The 21,882-nt window shown below is 40.3% G+C and overlaps 1 protein-coding gene across 4 annotated transcripts; it reads right to left on the reverse strand.

Moving 5' to 3' along the window:
• Positions 1–926: 926 nt before the first annotated feature.
• Positions 927–21,852, reverse strand: MTF1 (metal regulatory transcription factor 1). Of its 4 annotated transcripts, XR_009960619.1 has the most exons (12): positions 21,737–21,807; positions 21,034–21,497; positions 15,626–15,864; positions 15,091–15,222; positions 14,471–14,544; positions 13,342–13,475; positions 12,180–12,257; positions 10,889–10,991; positions 9,749–10,305; positions 8,738–8,804; positions 6,712–7,240; positions 927–2,610 (listed from the first exon to the last, which is right to left on the reverse strand). XR_009960619.1 is itself a non-coding variant. In XM_062594086.1 (11 exons), the coding sequence occupies exons 2-11, from the start codon at positions 21,445–21,447 to the stop codon at positions 6,867–6,869; spliced, it is 2,172 nt and encodes a 723-aa protein (XP_062450070.1). In that variant the 5' UTR covers positions 21,448–21,497; positions 21,804–21,852; the 3' UTR covers positions 927–6,866. The 4 variants fall into 4 exon arrangements, 3 of the variants coding, with proteins under 3 accessions (XP_062450070.1, XP_062450069.1, XP_062450071.1); XM_062594086.1 differs by having other exon boundaries at positions 927–7,240; positions 21,804–21,852; XM_062594085.1 differs by having other exon boundaries at positions 927–7,240.
• Between the last annotated feature and the right edge of the window lie 30 nt (positions 21,853–21,882).

A 21,882-nucleotide genomic window follows, 5' to 3' on the forward strand; every position in this document is an offset into this window, starting at 1 on the left:
CCGGCATCGCCGCCTGCGACCGCCTGGCCGCCGAGATGGCCGCGCTGCGCGCCGCCCTGCCGCCGCCCGGCCCGGCCCCGGCCCCGGCCCCGGCCCCGGCCCCGCCGCCGCCGCCCGGAGCCGCCTCGCCCGCCGCCCGCGGCCCCTGCGGCTGAGGCTGCGCCGCGCGCTCCTGCCTTGCTCGCGCTGTGTGTAAATAAAGAGCTCGGGTGTCCGGACTGGTGAGCGGCGCTGCGGGCGGCGGGGGGCCGGGGCGGGGAGCTGGGGCCGGGGGGGCTGTGCTGGGGCCGGGGGAAGCTGCCCTGGGGGTGAGAGCTGGGGCCGGGGGGCGGGGGCCGTCCTGGGGGAGGGGGAGGACCTGTCCTGGGGGGGGGATCTGGGGCCGGGGGGACGGGGCCGCCCTGGGGCTAGGGCCGGGGGGCAGGGGGGAGCTGGGGCTGCCCTGGGGCAGCGGCTCCTCCGCGCTCCCTCCCTGCTGCCGCTGCCTTCCCCGCTGCGAAGGGCCGCGCCCCGCGGAGCCCCCGCCCCGCGCCGCCCGGCACCGCGCCCCGCGGAGCCCCCGCCCCGCGCCGCCCGCCCCCGGCACCGCGCGGAGCCCCTGCCCCGCGCCGCCCGGCACCGCCCCGCGCGGAGCCCCTGCCCCGCGCCGCGCAGCCGAGAGGGACCCAGAGCTTCCTGCTGTCAGATGCAATTGCAAGTGAAGATGCAATTCACGACCTCGCACGGACCTGGAGGCTGCAGAGGCGGCGAAGGTGGGTGCCAGTCCAAGGGGAAGGCGAGCCTACTAAGTAAAATGCTGCTGTCAAGCTCAGGAAGTAATTTTGTGACCTGATCTGTCAAGGTGGGCAGGGGAAGAAGATTCAAACTCACCTCCCCAGTAACTTACCAAGAGCCTGAGGAAAAACTATTGTAACACAATGTTTAAATAAGCATTTAATTAGGATTCCATTAGTATTAATATTGCTTTCAATTCCAAAAAAGTTAATTTCCACTTCTTTGCAGATATTTCAAAGTACAATATTAACTTCATACAAAATGAGCAATTAAGCAAACACCATTATTTCACATTTTACATTCTTCAAAAAATACAAATTCATATTTACTCTTTTTTGGGTTTTGGAGATGCTCTTCCTTTGGAAGTACTGTACCTGTAACTAACATCTTCACATTGCTCAATGTAAGCACATTTGTTCCCATATTTCATAGTTAAATAAATTCCTTTAATACCATACACACATTCTTGAAAAACTGGGGTTTGTTTGTTTTTTCCATCATCTCCAAGACCATTGCCCAGCTCCCCATACACGTCAAACAAAACAAAAGCAGTGAATAGACAACCTAAGTTTTCCCTAGATTTCCTGATTTGACAATTATGCAGATGTCTATGCTGAAGAAAAAGTTCAGTAACTAACCAGGCTCAAGGTTAGCACATCCCTGCCCTCCAAGCTGATGCTTGTCTGTGTAAAATACAACAGCAGCTGTAGCTCTCTCTCCAAAACAAAGGTCAGACAGATAGCTCCGGTTTAATAAGCAAGTAGAAGGACACAAAGCTACACAGCAAGAAATACCAGCTACTGTAACTATGGTACTGCAAAAACATACCCTTGATTTTGCTGAAAAAGATCATATGAAAAAAATTTCTTCTAAGAAAAAGTAGAAACTGCATTTATTTCAGAAAGTGTACACTGCATAATAAACCAAATTTTGGCCAGCTTGCACACCACTAAAAGCATGGTGTGGGATTTTTAAACTAGTTCCAAGAACACACACACTTAGACTATGTACACTACTACATAAATATCCAGTTTAATTTGCATTTCTCAGTGCAGACACAGAATCCAACTTCTAGAACATGTGATATATATCAAGACAAGATGCAAAAAAGTTAAAAGTTCAGCCCTGTCCATGAGTATCAACTACAGGTAACATTTATAAAAAACTTTTCCAAAATATGGTCAGGAGGAAAAAGTATACCAATTAAAAACTATGCAATAAGAAATTTGTAGGGTTTATTAAAGACATGCCTTTTTATTCTTTTTTTGCCTTACAGTCCAAATTATCTCTTAACTATTCTGCCCAGCTAGCTCTAAACATATAGGACTTTTCATCCATAGATCTCAAAGCATTTCACAAAGCCCAGTTTCATTGTCCCCATTTCACAGGTGAGGAACTAGAAGCACAGAGAGGTTAAGTGACTTGCTCAAGGAAGGTCTTACGCTTGCTCTCCATACTGGACCTGGCTGCCTCTCGTTTCAGTTGCCAACTGTGCATTTTTTTCCCCTCCCACCCCCCTCAGAGAATATTTTTTCATCTCCAGTCAACTTCAAGGCCAACCATGCCTTAACTGATTTCCCCCAGCAGTTCTACAACCAACAGGCCAATCATCAGTTCGCTCCCCGAGCCTTATTTACAATTGGTGCAGGAAGAGTACTGTAAACAGTTCAACAATGTTGCTGCAGTTGCAAAAACAATATCTGGGATGACTTTGTGGAGTGCCATCCTCCATGAAGTAAGGCAGATAACATGACATCAAAAATGGTCTTCTGAAGACAAATTCTAAAGGTGCAATATGCCTGTTGAAGAACAGCTCATCACTTCTGTTCACACTTACTGAAAGACCAGCGGGGAGGACAAGGGAGAGGGACATAAACCAAATGAACACCGTTGTTAAAAGGTACTAATTTCTACCAGAAGTGACAAGCAGCTCAGCAGAAAGCATGAGAGAAAAGGCCAGGTAAAGCACAGTGCTCTCAGTGGAATATTTGCATAGATTGGACATTTGCTAATGATGCATAATTTCTCTTGGGTATAGACAGGGTAGGGCAATATGCCACTGAGCTAGTTACTATTACATATATATGTGTGTGTGTGTGTGTGTGTATTTTTTTTTCAGTTAGACAGACACAGACAGACTGACCACATGGGACAACGATCTTTAGCTACAAGTATTGCACCAAATTAAGTGCTCATCTTTGCACACCCCTGTTAACTTTTACTCAGAGCAAAAATAAACTTTGTGAAAGTATATACAAAAGAAATTGCAGCAATTGGGTTAAAGATAAAATAACCTAAAGTGCATTTTAGATACCAGTATGAGGTTCTGCAAACTAGTCTTTCTGGACACAGTCAGCATGAAGTGCCCAATTCGTACTTTGTTCTATGTAATTTAGTACCAGCATTTAAACAGTGCTGATTTTCCATCCCTCTACCATGTACAAGCATGAAAAGCAACTTCTCCAGCCTTCAACTGCATGCCAGGTCTGTTTGCTTGGGTCACTGCTTGGCCACTAAAGCTACTGATGTTGATAATTAGATCCGTTCCACACGTTTAGGCTTCTGCATCCAGCCAGAAACTAAGTAACCAAATCAATTTTCACAAGCCATAAAACAACAAATGCTTTAACACAGAATGACCTGGAGCAGCACAGTTTTTCTCTGACTGGTAATTACAGGGATTCATGTGATGCAGATTTTGCAGAGGGAGGGCACACTGCTCAGAAGCTCCAACTTATCAGCACAACATGCCCCTTTCTGGGAATCCAATATCTTACCAGATCTACACTGGTAGAAATTCCACTCTTCATTAAAAATGTTATTGTCAATATATTAAATGCTGGGGTATGGGAGGAAGGATAGAAAACTCTCTGGCACTGAGGAATCTCAGAGCTTTACTGTGATTGCCCTTTCTTGCCAGCTGTTCCTGGATCTCCTTCCATCCAAGCGTGTTAATGACAACCTCAGCAGTACAAGGTTCAATCACACAGCGCCAGGGACAATGCACATGTCCACTGTGAGATACATTGGATACATGCAGCACTGAACATTCTCGAAAACGGACTCATGATTAAGAAAACAAAGATATTTACTAAAGCAATTGGGTGGGAAGCACATTCCACTGTGGAGCAGCCTGTGCACTCACACAGTCACACTCTTCTTGCCTGCTTACAAGTTATTAGTTTCACCCAAATCACAGCCCGTCCAATGCACATACAGGAGGCTAACTGCAAACCCAATGCACCTAAAAGTCAGGATAAACTTGGGGGTGCACTGCTTTTCCTAGAACACACCAGTAGAAGAAAGAACATCAGGTTAACCTCTGATGCACACTCAGAAAGGACCTGCACAACATCTCCCTGCTGCCAATCACCTCATATCCAAATGAGTTTCCAATTTCAAAGCCTTTGGTAGATCCTTTTACTCATCTCTGTCACAAATGGGTTTCTGAACATGCTCTCAGGCCTAATCACAAGCATGTTTTAGGTGGACTAATTCACTGAGTAGCAAGAGTAAAATGCTTCCCTGAAGGATGGAAAGACTCAAAAGAAGTTACCAAATCCCTCCACTGTCACATTTCAGGCCAAATCTGCTACCCCTATCACCAGAGAAAACCCCAAACTCCAAGGGAATCCTGCATCAGCACACTCTCTCACATGCACACACACACGCTCATGACCACATCCATGCACCTCAAAAAAAACTGGCATGCTGTGCCACGGAAAAGATGCAAGGCCCTCACAAGGTCCTCCCTTGAGGAGCCCCACTCGGCTCTCAACTTCCTCACACTGCTCAAAGCACAGTTTGAAGCAAGACAACCAGCAGAAGACTCGTTGCGTGGACAATCCCAGCCACATGGACTTGAGCCTGTTTCTTTGCGTTCAAAGCAGTTCTCTCTGTCATGCAAAACAAATGCACAAACCAATACTGAGAGAGGAAGTAAAAAAGCCAGTATCTCACTGTCTTGTAAGGATTACCATTACAAGAACAAAATGTAAAATACTTTTTTAATCCACATTTTATGGATGCAAACTTTATTGCTGCAGGAGCAACATCCCTGTTGTGATACATTGCACAGCACCGCAACATGAGCAAACACCCACAGAGAGGAAACGCCATCAGTACATTTCCAGTCCAGCTGGTGCCCCTAAGTTTTTGTCACTGCAATTACCAAAACACAGTGCTCTGCCCTCGTGGTGACATGATGACATCACACTTTCCAGGCACAAAGCATCCTTTACGCTGTACCTCCTCCCTCATATTCACCCTAATGGCATACAAGTTTATCCTTCCACATTTAACAATGGAAAGCAGGTTGTCAGAGAGTTGAAAAGCCAGTTTCCTTCAGCCCGCTTCCATCCATGTTGTGGCAGTGTCCTTGCAAGGGAAAAGAAAGTGAGATAGCTTAAGCCACTGTCTCAGCTAAGACTGTGACAGCAGTGTTGGTAAGGCTACACAGAGCATGTCAGAAGAGGGTTAAAAAGCCTACCAATATCAGGTATGTGGGGAGGTCTGGCTGCACTCACAGGACTCTTCCCCCCGCAACAGGTGCAGAGAGCACCTAGGGTGCTCTGTCCATTAGGAGTTTGCCTTCCTAAATTTAGTGGGCAGAGATGCACCACATAAATTGGCTTACAGTCATTATCTTTGTATCTCACTAATGACAATAATGTAAACTGAATACAGACTATTTAATATTCTTTAACACAAAAAGACTGACAGCCAAAGCCAGACAGATGGATAAAACACTATAAATTACATCTTTTAAAATAATGCAGCATAAATAAACCATTTAGAATTAGACTGCATTATTGCAACATTACAGGCTTTTTGGTGGAAGGGGGGAGGTTGTTTTATTTACCCTGAGTAGGTTAGAATATAGACTTTCAGTTTGATATGAAAAACTATTACATTGTGTAACATCTTTTAGTCAAGAAATAGCCCCGTGCACAAAAAGCTGGCATTGCAGTAGGTTGGAGGCAGATTCAGGCAGAAATTATACAGCTTAAAAGAAAAGAGGAAGCATTCCCAGACAGCTAAAGGATAGACTTGTTGAATTCAAACTCAATTTATGTCAAAACATTCTGAAAAGTTTCCTAGAGTTCTTGACAAAAGATGAGAGTAACCAGCAAAGGCACCATGCTCCTGAATAAACAGTCGGGACTTTTTTTTTTTTTTTTTTTTTTTTTTTTTTTTTTTTTAAGCAGATGACTTCTTTCTGAATGGAGACAAATCAGTCAAAAGAGCAGCAGGCACCGAGCTGACTATGTTTGGAGCTCACTGCATCCTTCAGTGGCAAAGGAAACCAGACTCTTCAGTCTGAATAAGCAGGGACTCTGACTGTGTTTCCATATTGTGAAGCAGTGTGTCTGCCACCACACTTTGCAAGTCCTAATGAAATTAAATGAATAGATCTATCAGGAGCACAAGCATTTTGTGCTCTACTGAAGTAAACTCCCCAAAAACTTCTGTTGGCTTTAGTAATAGTGTTAGTACAATGTAAACCCAGGCATCACCTCCCAACAGTGATGGGACAATCACACTCTACTAAAATTGAAGATAAAACATTTTCTAGTCCAATATCACCTTCTGCTACAGCAAATTCCTTTCCTGGGCTCTGCTTATAGTGCATGGTTAGTATCAGACATAAGAGACAGAAGAAAATTATAGACCTAAGGAGTTGTAACAAAGACCCACCTGCTGCCAGTACCTTAATCCCAAACATAAGTGATGTGCAACTGGAGACAAATTAACCCCCCTTTTTCTCTTTAAAATCTGTTTGCACACAAGTAACCTTAATTTCCGTGTTCACATATGACAAGCAAAAGTGACAGACAGTGCAGCCAAAACAGTTCATATATAACTTAGCTTTTTTTTTTTGCCTTTTTTTTTTTTTTTTTTTTTTTTTTTAAGATAGATTCTCAAAGATGGGTGTACCTGGGATGTGACTAAGATGACATCTGAGAAGCAGAAATAAGCCACAAAATTTCCCAATAGGAAGGAAAAAAAATATTGATCCTTCAGTTTCTGCTTCTAAGGAGGAGGGTTTTACGCCCCCCCCCCCCAGGTGCAAAAGAAAATCTGCAACATCTTCATTTAGAGAAGCTGCTATTCAAACCAATTTCTTCCTCACCCTGCAGTAGTGCTTCAATTGGAATTATATTAGATGGGGTTTCAGGGCTTTGGAGGGACAGGAAGTCCGATACATCCATGGCACTTAATGTTTCAGTCTGTGAGTCTGAAGGATTAACTATCTGACTGCTCTGCCCACATGAAGGAGAAGGGGAAGAAGAAGAAAAGGTCTGAGGCTGCAGCTGAGGAGCTGTTTGCTCAGGTGAGGAACATTCCTTCTTACTGGTGGCTTTGTCCTTGGCAGAGTCTCGGCAGGCACACTGACACTGGCAGGCCTCCTCCTGCTTTATAATAATGACAGGAACACTGAGACCAATCTGCTGAACAGGATTTCCTAGAGGCAAAACAAAGACAAAACATACAAAAACTGCATAATTTCACATCAAGGAAAGACAAATCATCTTTGTTACATCAGATTGTATGCACCTTGTAGCAGAGATTACACATTACTTTGTTTAAGCACAATGTATACTTCTGGCAGATCATTAATAAAAAAGTCATTGCTACCAGAAATAGCAACAAACAAACAAACAAAAGAGGGAAATACACAATTAATATTTCAATCCTAACAAGAGGTCAAATTCAAGAGAGAGTTCAAGTCATCAGTATACTAATAATATGCTCTACTAAAAAAGCCAGAGATGTTTAATCCAAGCAAGGTTTAACCCAACATGTTCCTGACCAACTGTCAACAGTGACAAAAGCACAGGAATTTCTCTGTTGCTGAATATGCATTAAATGGAGAAGCAATATTCAGAAATCTTAGTTTCAAGCATCAGTCGCAGCTTTTATGATACAAGAGGAGTAGGCACAGTTACAGCAGGGTACTCAGCCTCTCCAACAACTCACGAAGCAAGCTTCTTGCTTCTTACAGAACTAAGAGCTATCAAACAAAAGCACTAAATCACTTTGATGTTTGCTATCCAGGGCTGGTAGAAGGTACTCTCAATTTTTTTCTGTGAGCCAGGCACTAGAAGTCTGGTCTATTTTTTTTTCTTCTTTTTTAAATCACAACACAATATGCCACCTCTTTGAAAGCCACTGTGACTTTTACAGCTTATAATCCTATAAAGAGTAGCATCCTAATGCCCCAGTCTCTGCACACTAGTCTTTGGGGATGATGATACAGAATTACAGCAGCAGCTCTCCTGCTTAAAACCAACCCATATATTTTCCTATTCATTTTCTCTAGTCTGCATTTCTAACTCATTACTCTTCCTGTGCTGCTTTTCTTACCTGGTTTTCTTTCCTTTTTACAGTTTTAAGACTTATGTCCCCTCTTCTGACTATGATTAATTCTTATTTGTCATATACTATTCTATGTAGGAAGAATATTATAGAACAGAACTTCCACAGATATGAATCTCAGCAATAGTGCTTACCAAGAACAGTTGCTAAGGAACTAAATTTAATAGTTTTGCTAGCTGTTTTGTATTTTCACTTAAAAGAATACAAGACAAATTATATCCTTATACTTCTGCATTTTAAACTTCTATATATATATTCCATCTGACTTTTATAAAATACTAGATTTTTATAAAATACTGATTTTTACAAATACTGGATCCAATTTGTGAACTTGGTTATCTTGCAAGTAGAGAAATTACTACAGGACAACACAAAGCCATGAGTTTACAGTAGACTGCATTTAAAACTTCAAGAATATAAAAAAAAAAGAATTTTCTTCAACATTTCCTCTAGCAATTACACCACCACAAATCCTGGTCAATCTAACACCACTGCAAACAAAAAGAGGAAGAGAGAAAGACAGAAGACAGACAGAAGAAAGAGTGGAGAGACAGAAAAGTAGTTAAGTATCAAACATGCTTACCTGTGTTGCCAGCTACTGGTAATGCAGTTGTAAAAAAAACCTTTTCTACTACTTTTGGAACTTGTGGCTTAAAAATAAATAAGAAAGAAAAAACATGTCAGTCAATTCAAATCAAATCTCTACTCAAACTCCAAACAGCTGCAAGCAAGAGATACATACATATTCCAAAGACAGCAAATAGGAAAACTAATAGAAAACTGTATCATTTGGGTTGGCTCAGGGCTATCTACGTTCTGGCTACCCCTAAACTAAGACTATTGTTTCAGTAGTCCTAAAGATGGTAAGTAATCTCCCTCTCCTATATGCTTGTTAACATAGCTTGTGGGGGGGTTTTTTGCTAACTGAATGACTGAATTCTTTAAAAACTGTTGTGCTTGTTCAAACTGTACCTGCAGCCATTCCTTCTTGACCATTTCCAAGTGAGAAAACCTAAAGTGGGTAATGGTAATGCTCAGAGACAAAACATTTCAAGTTCTCATATATCCACATTCACTGGATAAGCAGGCACATCCTGTTTTCCCAGAAAACTTTCCATTATCTTTATCAGGCTACTTCCATTTACATGGCAACAAGGACAAATTAGGAAGAGACACAGATTATGAAATATCTAAACACAGAAGCACAAAAAAATTCTGTAAAGTTTCAACTTGTCAAAAGGCTATATTAAAAAGCACATATGTTATCAGGCCATATAGTGCAGTGTCCTGGATAAAGTAAAGTGACATCTACCAGAAGTTTGTCACTAGGTGAAAGAAGAAGAAAAAGATTTTTCTGCACTCTGTATTTCTTCTCTATTCTCTATTTCTCTATGTATTTTATGGGCTGCATTTGAGACTTGTTTAAACACATTACTGTGCTAAGCATTATACAGTACTGAAGCAGATACACCTTGGTTAAATATATCTTACAACTCCAGGTCTGATCTTCTTTCTTTTCAAAAGCAAAGCCTTTAGATTCCAGGAGGAAACGGGATGGTCCAAGCTATTTCAGAGCAGGGCTAGATATACTAACCATTTGTTCTTGGCTTTGTGGAGAACCAGTGGCACCATTTAAAATCCATTGCAGGTTTTGCTCTCCCATGACAATGCTGGACTGCAGAATAGCGGTGCTCTGAGAAGGAGTAATTGTTATAGTCGGACTACTGGTCAGAACAGAGTTCGCACCAACAGGCACAGTCTGAACTACAGCTGGCAGGGGCTCAGTGGCACTTGATGCTGCTGGGGCAGATGCCTGGGCAACCACTGAAAGTCCTTGTACAACAGGCTGTGGTGGTGTCTGAGTGTGCTGCAGAAAGTCTTGGTGACTGGCTGCAAACTGTGTGCTGTGAGGAACAGGCACTTCTGGAGATTGTAAAACAGTTGCAGGATTTCCAAATGCAGCTTGTTGTGAGCTGGTTCCTACAGAGGAGGGAGCAGCAGGTGCTGCTGAGGCTTGTAGTGCTGAGTGCGACGGCTCAGAGATGCCAAGCTGTAGTACGAGTGGAAGAGACAAAGATGCTGAATCTCCTGCAGAAGGCGGAACAGCAGTGACTGAGTCTGCATCACCGTTATAACCTTCAATCAAGGCAGCTGACAAAACAAAGAAAAAAATATAAATACATCAATTCTAATTGAATAAACATCAATGAACCTTAACACATTAAGCCTCACATAGTAGCTAGCTAATGGATCCCTGATAAGTAAAGCATTACACTTTTGCATCTTCAGATGATTAGTGCTCAAAACATGTAACACTAGACAGTGAATCTAAAAGTAGGTTCAAATTCAGGAAGCTGGTAACACTGAATACTGCACGTAAGCTGATCAGCCCCTTCAACTTTAAAAAGCCTTTCTATGGCTTTATGTAGATCATATAGTCCATGTAGTTACATCAAGAGAGGAGGGTTCTTAGATGGAAAGACCAAGGGCATCAATGTCAGCATTATTACAACAGCATGCTGTAATTATGGTATCAGTTCCAATATCATTGCCCCGTGTTACACCATCTGTGAACAGAACATATTTCAACACTCACAGTAAAGTTGTCTGTTTGCTATACAGGCTTAGGTATGGCAGTAATCTTCATTTTAAGATACTGAATTAAGCAAATACATGGAGAGTGGGAAAACTGCCTAAAAACTTTCTGTTACAATACCATAGACACAATTTGTACCTGTCTGCTGAGAGTCTTCCTGATTTGCAGTGTGATCTGGGCTCTGAAACATAGACTCAAAGATGCTTGCTGGTGAGATTGTGCTAAGGTCTTGTCCATGTGTCTGGTGAATAGAGAAGAAAGAGGAAGACATAACACTATATCTCATATTTCCATAAACTTTGCCCAAATCTCACTCAGGTAGCATACGAATATCAGAAAGAGCTGTCCAATTAATCAGCTACCTTCAAAAAAGGCAATATATTTTATGTACCAGCATAAAACATAAAAGATGACTTAGTTTTATCACCTATAATCAAATTAACCAACAAAGTGAGCAAAATCTTACAAAAATAAATAAGGCTTATAAAAGTTAAACATTCTTCTGCATTTATGCTTTGTTTAACTCTTATTTCTCACAGTACTCTGTTAGACACAGAAACATATATTAATTTGGTCTTGATCACTTGCAATTCTTTTCCTGGAGCAGTAACAAAGTAGGTCTGCTTAGATTACATCCTAGGTTATGTACTATTGTCACCCACACTGCGCTAGGAACAGAATTTATCAAAAAGCTCTGTATTCTGCCTCCATATTGAAGCACAAAACAAGGCCACAGCTTCATCAGCGTAAAATTTAAGTTACCAATAAGCAAATATATATTTATAGTAAAGTCAGATGCAGAATCTTAAAAAAAATAATAATATTGTGTATTTTGAAGAAAAATTCCCTCTTTCTCATTCTATTATCCCACTTTAAGAAACTGGAGTAATTTGCAACAAAAAGCCAAAGCTCTGTGCGAAAAATGCCAAAGTGCAATTACTTCCTCAGGACACACTTCAGGTTCTTACAAGTTTATTCTCAGCTGTACTTGCAAAAAGATGCAGTCTCTCTGAATAACTCCTGGAGGCCAATATCTAATAACCTAATTAAATGACTTGTCACATATCAATTTCTTCTATATAAGTGACACAACTAATACCTACCAAAAAAAAAGGGGGGGGGGAACACATGCCAGGAATGGCTGCAGAAAACATCCAAATTGCACATATTAAGACAGTTTAAACACATAACACCAGTTCTACCTCAAAATAAGGATTATCTAGGCAACAAGTTTCATGAAGTTGTTATATGGCTATACAAAAAGAATAGCCTGTCTTCATATTTGCTCATCTGTATTTCTGCCTGAAGCCTTTCAGGGGCAAGCTTGCCAAGCTTAGTCTGAACATGCACAAATTCCCCATCCAAGCACAAGAAACATGTGGTATAGTATGTCAACAGGCTGACATACAATTAGGGGAGAGTAACTCACTGGATTAGAGTTTTCCCGCAATTCTGAATCTGTGGATATGAGACTTAAGTCACTCAGACAAAGTGAGTGGCTTGTATCCTGTAAAGGAGAAAAAGAAATGAAGTTAAATATTAAAAAAAAAAGAAAAAAGTGGCAGAATTATTTCAAATTACTTTTTAAAATAAATACTACTGTTCATACAGCACAAGCAGAGCTATTCTGTCTAAATAGATTTTATTTTTAACCTATACAGGACACAAGTCTCAATTCTAAAATCAAAGGTATAATATTACTCAAAGGATACTTAGTAACTATCAAGGTTTCTTAACATTTATCTCATGCTACTTGCAAAAAAAAAAAAAAAAAAAAAAATTAACCAACCTAGAATTTTAAGTTACTACATGAGCAAATTAATCTGTTGATTATAAAATTAGAAAACTTTAACAGTTAGTTTATTTTACTTCACATGTATCTTATATAGTGTTGACCAAAACATAAGCATCTATAGGGAGTAACATAACAATTGATATAATTGCCTACATATTTATGCAAGTAGGTTACTCATCAGAACAGCAGTTGTCCAAACATTAATGTAATTAAAATGAATAAACCAATTTAGATAAGCATTTCTAAGTAAGACTAAATAATTGGATACCATGCTAGAAGTTGAATTTCAGAAGAACTGACCTCGCTCTTCCTAATCAGATTGTAAACACAGCATGTGAGAATAAACCCTACAATGCTCTCTTGAATCTCAGCAATGTCAGATTTGAAATTGAGCTCCAGATCAAAAAAGGAAGGCGCCCATAGAAGAGGAACACCAAATCACAGAATCGGTAAGGTTGGAAAGGACCTCTGGAGATCATCTAGTACAACCCTCCCTTGCTCAAGCAGGGTCACCTAGAGCATGTTAGACAGGGCTGCGTCCAGACGGGTTTTGAATGTCTCCAGAGAAGGAGACTCCACAACCTCTCTGGGCAACCTGTTCCAGTGCTCTGTCACTCTCACAGTAAAGAAGTTCTTCCTCATATTCAGGCAGAACTTCCTGTGTTGCCAGTCCCTTTAAAAATCTCAGCCTGACATGTTATACCTTTAGACATTATTACAAACCAAATCATTTATTCCCTAAAGTATGTTTTTATCTTCATATAATACTGAAGTACTAGGAAGAAGAGCTACTAACCTCAGATACACTGTTATTGGGAAGTGCATTATAGGAATGTCCTTTCTCATGACCTTTCATGTGACTCTTGAGGCTATACTGTGTACTGAAAGTCTTCTCACAGCCATTACTGGGACAGAAGAAGGGTTTCTCCCCTACACGCAGCACATAACACACAAAACAGATTTAGTAACTTTACATGAGATGCATACTTTTAAAATACACAGGACTGATATTTTACACATGAATTTTTCTTCCCCCAAATATGATTCCGGTTACTACAAAAAAATAAAATCTTAACCTAGTTGAGTATATTCTAACTATTCTCGCATTAGAGAACACAGTTTGATAAGAAAAACAAGCACTTTGCTTTCTATATAGATGCTGACCATGACATAGACTGCTACTTACAGTCAAGCTAGCAGCAACAACAGCTAATTGAAAGAGTATTTCCTTAACCTGCCATCACAATGACCCATGTGTAAAAGACTGGGTCCCATCTTATAAACAGTCTTTACGGTATTCTGAAAGACAGTAATTAATTGCTATATGATATGTTGGAACTTGCATGAATTTTTTTGAGTCATTTTAATGCACTTCATGCATTCAGCATTTTAAGAAAGTCTTGCAAATAAAAAGCTTCCATTTTATCAAGTGAGCTGACAGGAGAACGCAACATTTAAGTATCATTACTGATACATTTGTGAAATGTGCTGATGAAATTCAAGATGTGGAAGTGACTTCTCTGTGGTTCACATATTTTGTTTCTCAGCTCAAACAGGAGCTGAGTTTTTGATCATCCACCCATTTTTGTATGTTATCAGTTTGTTTGATACAGTTCCTAGAAGGAGCTGTACCTTAAAAACATGCAGGAAAGAAATGCTTTACAGCTGACTCACTGACTTGCTTTTTTTTTCTCTCTCTCTCTATTTAAGTAGCCATATTTAACCTTTCTGAACATATTACATCACTTAAAGATTAAAAGCAATAGCACTAAAATCTCTAAAACGTCCTTACTAGGTTATTTTGTATGCAAGTACACATTTTGTATGCAAGTACGCCTATGTACTAGGATTTTGAAAGTTAGAATAAACTGAATAGGCCCAATTTAAAAAAAAAAAAAAAAAAAAAAAAGTTCCTTGGGACTTACCAGTATGTGTCCTAACATGTGTTTTAAGATGGTGGCTTGCAGCAAAAGCCTTTCCACAGCCGTCATGCTCACACCTGAATGAGGCATCAGAGAAAGGTCAAGCACCAAACTTCTATGATGCATTAGTAATAATCCTACATCATGCTTTCCAATAGTCTCAGGACTAGGAAATATATGCCTGATGATAGTCTCCATCAGTAATAGAGTATCTCCGAACAACTGCCACACAGACTATAGCAAGGCTCTAAACATGACTATAAAATTTAAGCATAAAGAAGTCATTTCTGTGGGGGAAGGAGGAGGCTTTTTCATGAATTACACATTCCATCGTGCCAGGGAAGAAGCAATGTATTTTACAAAGATGGTCATCATGGGACATATTCAGGTTTAAAAAAAGATATTCTAGTCTGACTATTCTGGTCATTTGAAGACTGACATTTCATCCAATTTTGCAAACAACAGAGAGCTCTAGAACAAGCATGCTCAAATGTAGCCTCCACTGTTTTTTTTTTCTCCCAGTGAGAATTACTTTTCATTAAGGACAGTAAAAATAGCCTTTTGGCACAGGTGTTCCATTACAGAAGTCCCACAGAAGTAAAAATTGCCATCTAACATCTTACCGAAATGGCTTTTCTCCTGTGTGTGTTCGGATGTGCTTTCTCAAGTCACTGTGCGTTGTAAAGTATTTACTGCAGCCTTCTGATTCACAGTTAAATGTTTTCCCTGTGTGAAGCCTCTGATGTGCTTTCAACCTAAAAAGCATTCCAACAAAACCCCTCTTACTATTTGTAAGTAAGACAGCCCCTACATGAGACAAATAAGCCATTCATTCAAACGTGCAGGACAGGAACAAATGCTCTGAATACAAGGTAACCTGCTTATGAAACTAAATGATACCACTTCCAAAGTCCTCATGCAAACAAATTTGAAGTTTCTTGTGCTCTTCCATCTTCAATAACATCATAATACAGCTATGTCATTACAGGTTCTGTCATTTTCTCTTGGTAGAGTTTTTCCATATAGATTCTGAGGTTTAAATTCGTATTTGTGCCCAGAGGAAGCATAACAATTGTATTCAGATGCAAAAAGAGTAGATGTAACCTGCAAATCAGCAGCAACCACATCATACAGAGGAGATACCATGAAAATGCCTACCTGTACAGTGTATTGAATGCCTTTTCACAGCCCTGCACATCACATTCAAACGGCTTTTCCTTAGTGTGCACGCGAACATGGATTTTGAGACTGTAGGAGGTAAGAAAGGCCTTGCCGCAACCTTCTTGATTGCAAACAAAAGTGTATTCCCCACGATGCGTCTTTTGGTGAGTGCGCAGGTTTCCAGCAGTGCTATATGTGCGTGGACAGCCCTCAAAGGTACACTGGTATCTTTTAACCTAGGAGACAAAATGCTGCATACTTAAGAGTTTTTTAAAGGGTTTTTGTACAGGGTTGAATACCAGTTAAACATCAAAGACAATGTGACAGGCTCTGATGCCATAGGCTTAAAAAAAATGCAGATTAATTACCAGACTGCTCAGTATTTCTGCTGCACTATGTAAGAAAGAGTGCATATTTGGGAAAGCAGATAACTACCTGGCTTGCCTTATAAAAGAATGAGAATCTAATAGAAGAGAGAAAAAGGAAAACAACTCAAAATACATGTGGGTATCTAACCAGCAATCTGACAAAACAGAGTTGAAAAGGACCTTAAGGTGCTCTCTCTCACAACCACTATCCCAATTTTCATCAGCTGCATTTCACTCTGGTACTTGTAGCAGTGCTAATATATATGGACAAAAAGAAAGGGAGAAGTACTTCCACAATTTAACTCTCAAAAGCACTGACCTGTCTACTGAATTCCCATTAACATTCTAAATGAGTACTACAGTTTTCAACTTCTCCTACGGTTTAACCAGCAGCCTACTTATAACTTCATTTTACTTCAAAACCAGCCTTTACTATGCTTTGCTCTTCTCTCTTGTGTTTACTTAACTGTAACACCTGAAGTAAAATGAATTGAGCAAGGTGCTTTAGATCAAAAGATAAGTGTTACAGACTTCTAAGTCAGCTATCTAGATCACCAGGAAACCGTTTCATAATGAACTAGATTTGATAGTCTTTCCAGCTTCTGCCACAGGCAGAAAGAGATCATGTAAGAAACTTCCAGTCTGCAAGTCATAATGCTAAATTAAATCTTATTCTCTACTGTGAAGTGTAAGAAATAAATTTATTCAAGCATATTAGATGGCAAATCTCCGACATTAATTATTAGACAGACAGCTTGTATTTGACTGCCGCAACTGAGAAACCTGAACATCTAAAAATGATTGCAGAGCCCAAGAGAGTGCTGAATGCCTGACAGGCAAGAAGTAGCAGGTTATTTCAAAAGATGCTGATCCGGAAACGTTTAGAAAGGCAGTGCGAAGTCATAACAGAGGAGGAGGAACTTGCAGAGTGGTATTCTAATGACTACTCAAGAAAATAATATGGCAGGACATAGGCCAGCAACCTTCCTACTTTTCCAAAGTGCAAATCATCAGTCTCCTAGTACCCAGGATTGTTGTTTAGAAAAGACTACAGACTTTCTTCAAAAAACAGATATAGAATTGTGGGTTTGTATCAGGAGGATTGGGTGAATCTATACATAACAAATGTACATTTATGGTTTCTAGCCACCCTTAAGAAGAAACTCCACCCACCTCATGACTCAATATTGATCCTTCTCTTTTTGCTTTACATACACCCATCAGGGAAAAAAAAATTGAGAACCACTATTCTTTAATGTCACTGCATGGGGAATGAGAATCCCTGAGTAAAATCACTTTATCTGAAGTGATGCTAGTGTCAGAGTAACTAGAAATTGGATGAACGTGATAAACAGAAGTTATCAATACCAAAACACACGCCATCCTTGGTACGGCTAGTTAAAAACTGTTTACTTTTGTAGTTCTTCCAACAAATGAGTGATTAATGCTTTGCATAATACTTCATAAATGAAGAAAAGTAATAGGTCTTCAATAAAAACACTGAGACCCGTAAGTGATCTTCTCTAAAACACATCTGTTTTTTGTCCAAAAATTGTCTCCCAGTCATATACTACAGTGGCATGAAAATACAGATAGTTGAAGGGATCTAGAACATATTTTTTATGTAAACGTTTGTTGAAATAGCTGAAGACCTCAGTACTACGCAAAATCTGAAGGAATCTATAAACCTTCAGGTTTCGATTTTCATATAGTCAATTTAGCAGCCCTCAAGGCTATCAGTTGAGCCGTATGTGACCATCATTTTCATATGAAAATGCCTACTAGATCCTATGTCAAGTACCAGAGATCTGAGGCACCCAAACAGATATTTCAGTGCATGCTTTGACTTCTCTCTCTCTCTCTCTCTAAACAGGCATAAGGTTTTCAGAAGAGTAACTGCAGAGTTACAAAGTACAGCATTAAGCCCCACATTTCAGGGCTATAACAACTAGGTTTCTTAGGTATTTGTATGAGGACACATATGAAAACATGTCATGCTTAGACTCAAGACTTGACAGACTAGCACGAAGTTCACAGAATGGAGCACATCCTTGCTAAGCCTTTCTTCTCCTCATATCTAATGTTTATTATAAAGCATGTAACTTACTACAGAGTTGTTGCCAAGAAACACTTGTGGCCTAAAGTAACAGAAATTATTTCCTATACTAAAACCAGATGTAAATGTATGTCTAATTCTCTCTTGATTTTATACAGGACAGTAAGAGATAGAGAAAAGATGAAAAACGTTAAGCTTTTAAATTGAGTAAGTGATTTAGATAGCTAGGACCATCAGTAACTTGTTGAAGAGAAAAACTTTGGAGGTCTTCAAAATTTTGTCTAGTCATTTAGCAATCTTAAAAGCAGCCTGCAGAGAAGGAAATAATTTCCACTTGAAAGCTAACTGCCTTTAGTTCATAGGTCAGCAAAAGTTATCAACAAATATCCAAGCAATACAATATGTTCACAATCCACTAAAAACTAAGAAGTTTGGTGTGTACTGAGTCAGTCAAGCACAAGAAAGAGAGTAGACTGATTAAACACAGACAAAAGATCAGAAAGTACTTTTTATTAGATGGAAATGGGTACATTATCTCCAAAGTTCATCAGATTCAGTACTATTTATATACCAGTACTGAAGTAAATGGTCTCCTTTAGAGTTTTAAGATAGCTCACAATAACATCATATATACTGCACAGGACAATCCCCATGATATTTCTCATAATACACAAGAGACTTGGAACAGACACGGACTACTCAAAATCAAGTGAAAAGCCCATTAAGCTTCCTATGCATTTACATTTAGGCCTAGAAAGTGAAAGAGAAAATAGTTATTAATTATGAGTTAAGGATTTTGTCCTTAGCAGCTGATGTGCATATTTAAAGGAAGGTGGTACTGGATGGATGACACTTTCAATTTAACAACAGGAACTAAGAGAAAGGCCTTGCATTTCTCCCTCTGTGCTCAAAGGATGAATCTTTAGCACATCTCAAATCATTCTGAGAAGGATATTGCAGAAAAAAGCATTACTGCCACAACATTCTAAGCAAAATAAGATTTTCTGCACAATGACAAAGCATTTAATTCTCTTTTCATATTAAAAAATAGCAGATTAAATAAACATCGATTATACACAAAATGATGTGGATATTGACCATGAAAAACAGGCAGCAGCCAGCACTCAGGACCATTGTCATATGCAACAAAAAACAAAACCCAAAAAAAGAAACACGGCAGTAACAGGAAAAGCCACAGATGGCTGGAATACAAAGTGTACAGAGACAAGTTGCTTTGAAGATAAAGGCTATGGCTGGATCACATGAAAGGACAATATGCTCCTATGGAAATTCAACAAAACGAAGCTAAAAGAGTCTTATTGAAACATTTATCTTAGAAGTAGGAACTAACTGCCCAGTAACGAACAAGACTGCTAAAAACCTGATGCCACATTGAGCCAAATTAAATAGCCCAGTTTGAGCTTTACTCATTTTGAGGAGTTTTCCCCCTCCTTTTTTGTTTCCCCTTTGTTTCATCATTCAACAAAATTAATGAAATAGAAGACTACAATCACATTCACTCTTACAGAGAATGAATAGTGAGAGAAGTATATTGCAAGAAGATGAAGTTAAAGTTAATTAATTGAATGTAAAGCCCTCTTTTGCTTTACAGATGTCTGAAAATGATCCAGAAGTTTAAGATTTTACAACATTTATCTCAGAAAGAAATCAACTGCATTTGCAAAATCATGAACACCAATTTAGCTAAGACACACTGTTCTTAAATGCTATAGCTTACAAGCTGATTACAAGCTCCTACGAAAAGGAAAGGTAGCAGTGGCATGACTGACATACGAAAATTAATATTTTTAGTAGCTAAGAAGGTAGTGCACAGCAACTGCTAATACAAATAATAATTGAGCAAAAAATGTTTCTTAGACCAAAAGACCTTACTGAGCAAACCTCAGCCCAGAAATTACACAGCTAGTTTTACAAACTGACTTTTAAAAATCCCATTTCCTCACCACTGAGTGATAATCAATGTTCCCTGTTAATCCAAATTATTCAGAGTATTCAAATCCAGCCTCCTTTCTAAGCAAGGGCTCATTTCTGCAATCCTCATTCACAATGAATATCAGTTACACAAGTAATTCCACCCACACTAGTAGGAATACTTGTATAGATCAACTCAAAAGGGTCACAAAAGTGGCTCAAAGTTGTTGGTATTTCTTTTTTTTTCATTGCTTTTAAACCTAAAAAGTCAGAAATCCAACCCAGTCTTTACAAGCCTTCATCACTTTTCATGGGGATTGAATTCATTAAGCAAACAGAATTAGAAATAAATCCCACTGTAAATATATGAGCAGACTTATGTTTTTAAAAAACAGCAGATGATAGTCTAAAATTTCCCTTAGTTGCTTTTCATGGCATACCCATAATGACACTAAGTCTACAAATTCTACACTACTTACAAATTACACTATTAAACTCCTACTAGCTTCATATTACAGCTATTTCAAATAGGCTAAAGTTTAACTTGTAACTTAGCTGCAGTATTCTCAAGAACATAGTACACCTCACAATAACTGAGTTGGTGTTCTTTTTAGTTCTCTCAAAAATCTGAAGAAATAATTCTCCAATCAAAAGAACAATAAGAGGGCACTAAGAGCACATGCACTATTAACATAAATGCATTTTCACTGCCATATTCTCCTCCTGTTTAGTGGGTTATCAAATGTCCAGAAGTACTCCCTGGGTGCTCCATGTGAAAACAGCAGGATATTAGAACAAGAATGAATCACACTCACAGCTGTGCTGTCAACCCTCTGAGTGACTGTGGGAAACTGTTACATCTATCCACACAAAGCGTTACTATAACTAAAAGTAACAGATTTCTTAGAGTAACTCAGGCAAATTAACAACACTCTAGCTTTTAAAAACAGAAATCACTTTATGAGAATAAATTTTCAAAGCATTTAAAGTCACTAGGTGAAAAACACTCTAGATAAATATGATTCTAAATTTTATTGTTAACTACTTACTTCTTTAAGCTTGGTTTCTGGGCATTCAGACTGTAATGTGAGTGTAGCTCCTTCGATATTTCTTGGCATAGGAGTTGAACCAGGATTTATTGTTAGGTGAATCTGATCTGGAGAAATAATATGTTGCACATAACCCTGGGACATTCCTTCATGATCTGCTATTAAATGAAATCCTTCTTCATGGCCCTCTGGTAAAAAAGGCAAGTGATCAGCACACTGTCCTTCATCTTCATCATCTTCCAGCGCACCATGGTCCTGCTCTATAAGAACTGTTGTCCTGTCATAGACTGTCCCAGATGATGAAGGAATCAGCCCATTTTTATCGGCAAACCTCATCATATTGTCATCCTGGATCAATTCATCCTCCTCCACTTCATAGTAGATAACGTCGCCCTCAGGACTATTCTCCCCCATCTTCACCGCCGCTCAGTGCGATATCGCGGCGCCCGACTGCGACAGCTCATCTGCAACACAGGGGCGCAGGGGTCAGGCCCGGCCGCGGGCCCGGGCCGAGGCCGCGGCCCGCCCCTGTCGCAGGGCGAGGCGAGGAGAAGGGAGGCGCCCCCGCCCCGCCGCGCTGCCCCCGGCCCAGCGCCGCGCCGCGCCGCCCCGCCCCGCGGGGCCCCGCCGCCGCCCCCCAGCCCAACCCCGCCGGTCCCGGCCCCGGCCCGGGCAACCCCGGCCCCAGCCCCGCCGCGCTCACCGAGCTCCCGGCAGCGGCGGCACCTCCTTCCCCGCCCCAGCGGCACCATGATTACCAGCACACTCACTTCCGCTTCCGGCCGCGCACGGCCCGACGGGACGGCCACGCCTACCGCGGGGCCTGGCGGGAAGGCGGCACCGCGCCTG

The sequence above is a fragment of the Rhea pennata genome, chromosome 23, assembly GCF_028389875.1.
Source record: "Rhea pennata isolate bPtePen1 chromosome 23, bPtePen1.pri, whole genome shotgun sequence".
NCBI classification, from domain to species: domain Eukaryota; kingdom Metazoa; phylum Chordata; class Aves; order Rheiformes; family Rheidae; genus Rhea; species Rhea pennata.

What these genes read in the sequence shown, in the direction of transcription:
- MTF1 (XM_062594086.1), bottom strand. Translation starts at nt 21,447, where the DNA reads ATGGGGGAGAATAGTCCTGAGGGCGACGTTATCTACTATGAAGTGGAG. An exon ending in GCATTCAATACACTGTACAG is followed by an intron (nt 15,223 to 15,625) that starts GTAGGCATTTTC and finishes AATGCTTTTTAG; the next exon opens with GTTGAAAGCACATCAGAGGC. An exon ending in ACAGGAGAAAAGCCATTTCG is followed by an intron (nt 14,545 to 15,090) that starts GTAAGATGTTAG and finishes TGCCTCATTCAG; the next exon opens with GTGTGAGCATGACGGCTGTG.